The sequence below is a fragment of the Sinocyclocheilus rhinocerous genome, unplaced genomic scaffold, assembly GCF_001515625.1.
Source record: "Sinocyclocheilus rhinocerous isolate Xijiao unplaced genomic scaffold, SAMN03320098_v1.1 scaffold454, whole genome shotgun sequence".
In the NCBI taxonomy this organism is placed as follows: Eukaryota; Metazoa; Chordata; class Actinopteri; order Cypriniformes; family Cyprinidae; genus Sinocyclocheilus; species Sinocyclocheilus rhinocerous.
In genome coordinates, this window is record NW_015657627.1 from 205,049 (window position 1) to 208,858 (window position 3,810).

The 3,810-nt window shown below is 31.5% G+C and overlaps 1 protein-coding gene across 1 annotated transcript in view; it reads left to right on the top strand.

Moving 5' to 3' along the window:
- Positions 1–3,810, top strand: part of LOC107721434 (protein lin-28 homolog A-like) — a 24,037-nt gene that overhangs the window by 18,588 nt on the left and 1,639 nt on the right. Inside the window, exon 3 of the mRNA XM_016529440.1 lies at positions 110–297. Within this exon, the coding sequence (XP_016384926.1) occupies positions 110–297 (188 nt within the window). The remainder of the gene's footprint in view (positions 1–109; positions 298–3,810) is intronic.

The following is a 3,810-nucleotide window of genomic DNA, read 5'->3' on the forward strand; positions in this document are numbered from 1 at the left end:
GTTTTTTTTAATAAATATATATATATATATATATATATATTTATAGATGATATAAGTGTGTTTGTATATCTGTATTAAATGAAGTGTGTGTGTGTGTGTGTGTGTTCAGAGTAAGTTGGTGATGGAGGGCTTCAGGAGCTTACGGGAGGGCGAGCAGGTTGAATTCACCTTCAAGAGGTCGAGTAAAGGTCTGGAGTCGCTCAGGGTCACGGGGCCCGGCGGGGGCCCATGCTCGGGAAGTGACCGACGCCCCAAAGGCAAGGCCCCGCCCCTCAAACGCAAACCAAAGGGAGACCGGTGAGTGCGCCGAGCATGATGGGATATGTAGTTAAATACATTTTGTCTCGATTTCTCTGGACAAAAATCATAATTGTCAGTTATTCCCTTGAAATTGTAATTGCGATTATTAATTACGATCATCACAATTTACATTGAATGATGTTTATACCATTGTTTGATGCAACTGCATGCTGTATTTTTATATGAAAATAAACAAGCTGAAAACACTCTAACTGAAAAACTTTTAGTGCTTAATCCATCGAAACGCTTAAAGAAATTACTTTCTGTGAAGGTTTCATTTGTTAACATTACATTATGTAACATAAATGAACAATTAACAATTCTTCTACAGAATTTATTAATATTTAATAATGTTAATAATTTTTTTAATCTATCTGTTAAACTAACATGACTAAAATGAACTAATGTTAATGAAATATATTTCTAATTGTTAATTGATGTTAGTGAATGCATTAACTAATGTTTACAATTGAGACCTTTATTGTAAACTGTTGCCCAAATTAAGACGGGTAACTTATTTTATTTTGTTTTAAATGTTTCTAATTCAAAATGTACCTATATTGCATAATAACATTAATAAATAATAATAAATTGATATATAAAATAGACCCGGGGAATTATATAATTACATACTGCAGTTCCTCTGTTTAAAATATTCCTTAATATAAAATCATTTATTTATTTATGAATAATTTCATAGCTTATTTATTTAGGATTATTTATCTAAAATCTTTTATTTCGATCTTACACAAGCATTTTCATCAGACTCGCTGCTTTTGATTTGATGTAGACGTGTTTCGGGGTTCAAATTCTCTCCTTTTCTCTGTATGAAAGAATCAATTCCAGTATTGATAATGTCTGTGAAGCCACATGAATTACTTTTCAATGTAGACGGCTCATAGTTTGGTTTCGCCAAACGCTTTTCTGTTCACGACTCATGGATTGTGAGTCTGTCTTCTACTTCCCGTTGCCATGGTGATCAGAGCAAAAAAATACAAACTGAATAAGTCTTTTCAGTCTGTTGTGTTAAAGCTATTTATAAGTATGTATATGCATGTGTGTGTGTGTGTGTGTGTGTGTGTGTGTGTGGGTGAGCCCTTTATCATATAGTCCATGTGCTAACAAAAAACTAGACATGAGATGATGGAAGTTTTGTTGAAGACGACAGATCGGGTGACACTCTCAGACCTGAACTGATGATAAAAAATGAATTTATGAAGAATTCTTGAATCTGTTGGAAACTGAACAGGTATATTAGGACACAGCTTAAAGCGTAAAAATCAGTTTATTCCCTAAAGTCACTGAATAATTGAATTAAACATGGTAGCTAGCTAATCAATGACAGTGTACATGTAACTAAAAACCATCAGACAGCTGATTTTATCTCAATAATTTTCAGTGTTTTTGGCAGATACTGAAGATTTGCAGCTAAAAGTTCAAGATCATGTCATTATCATCTTAAATACATCAGTTTAATAAATCTTTAGTTTAGATTAGATTCAAGAATTTCGTTTAACGGTTCTTTGTATCTAGAGTCTGAATGTCATCAGAAAAATGATGGTGTAAATTTAACTACGCAATCTTTAGATTTTATGTTAGTTCAAGATCATGTAATAATCGTCTTAAATACAATCATTTAATTAATAGAAATATTTAGATTAATAGTTACATGAGAGAAATGAATTGTTTTAGTTTAACAGTTCTTTGTATCTAGAGTCTGAATCTGAAACTTTTAGACATCTGATTTTATGTCAGTTTATCAGTTAAAATACAGAAATATTGCCTGTATTTTCAGTGAATACTGAAATGATATGTAGCTGAAAGTTCAAAAGCATGTAATAATTGTTTTAAATATAATTACGAGGTTAATAGAAATCTTTATCAGTGTTTTTTTGTTTTTGTTTTTGCGTGTAAAGTCTGGATGTGATAAGGAAAATTATACCGTCAAGATTTTCTTTCCACAGTTTTCATGTTTCAGTTTTTATGTTATGATATTAAAGATAAAAAATGTATGCGTATGGTCATTTTCCATTTTCCATGAACATAGTGTTTTTAGATGTGAATGTGTGAGGAGTCAAAATGATCAAAATGTCATTCATAAACATTTGTCAAGTTTGTCAGTCTAATATGCAGCTGTGATGCTGTAGTTAATCCACTCTGCCACCTACAGGCTCAAAACAGTCAGTGCACATACAGACAAATAGCATGTCTAGTCCAATTTAATCAATTATTTGTGTTTTTCAAGCAGTGGTTATTGTATGTTGGTTTCAAGCACCTAGTTTTAAACCCTATTAAATTATATGGTAATATTTTATTTTAAGATGACGTAGTTACACACATTACATGTACTTACTATAGCAATAACAGTAAATTATGCATAATTACAACCAATTAACCCTAACCCTAATAGGTTATGCAGTTAATTAATATGACTCAGTTCTTATTTGTCTAATTACACTGTAAAAACATCACCTTAAAATATATTGTAACCTATTAAAATAATTAGATCCCTCGTAAATGCAGGTTGGGGCAAGTTGTCCCATGTCTTTAAAAAAAAACAAAAAAACATTCAGTTTCCATTTCCATTCAGTGGTATGTTTGTTTTTTTCTTAAACTAATTGTTTTACCTGTAATAGATATTTATACACATATTTTAATGCAGATATGCTGTGTAAGATGATTTACGTCATATAATCCTTCTAGTAACTATTTTTCTCCAAAATTAATATTCGTTGACTATTAAAAGAGTACTCATATGAGAGACATGTAACAGTTTTGTAAGAAATAATTTGCCTTTGACAGTAGTCAGATGTAATTTGCCATTATTATACAAAAATACTATATATGACTGCAGAATGCTGTGATCGACCAATCAGAATGAAGTATTCCAGAGGGCAGTGTAATAATATATCCCTCTCTCTCTCTCTCTCTCTCACTCACACACACACACATTAGTGGAACTGAGAGATTTGATTATCTATATTTAGAGCTATAATGTCATTTCCTACTCTGGTTTCCATGCACCGGAATTTCCTTGGCAACCGAAGGCTCCATGGTAACATACAAGGTTTCTGTTAACTACTAGACAATTCCTCATGATCACAGTCACTCAGTTCCCTCATATCTAACAAAAGAGCTGCAAACTGTATTCTTGAATCTTATTTGTATTGTTTGTGGCTATGAATCATAATGTTATTATTGTTACACTTTAATGTAGGAATTACTGGGCTGGGTTTATTTTTGACTCCTATATGTTTAAAACAATACTTATTAAATACTGTAGTGCCTATTTTCTATGAAAAAAAAATTTTTTTTTGTATTTTGAGTATTTCTATGAGGGATATTTGTTATTGGAGTAAGTCCTATCCTGTACTGCCCTCTAGTGACCAACACGGGGTTTGAGAAAAGTCCAGGTCACATTTCATTCCCAAAAAAGAAAGAAAGAAAAAATTATGTTTTGCATTAAAAAGCTTGTTTTTATGAATATTATGGTTTTTTTATTTATGGGGG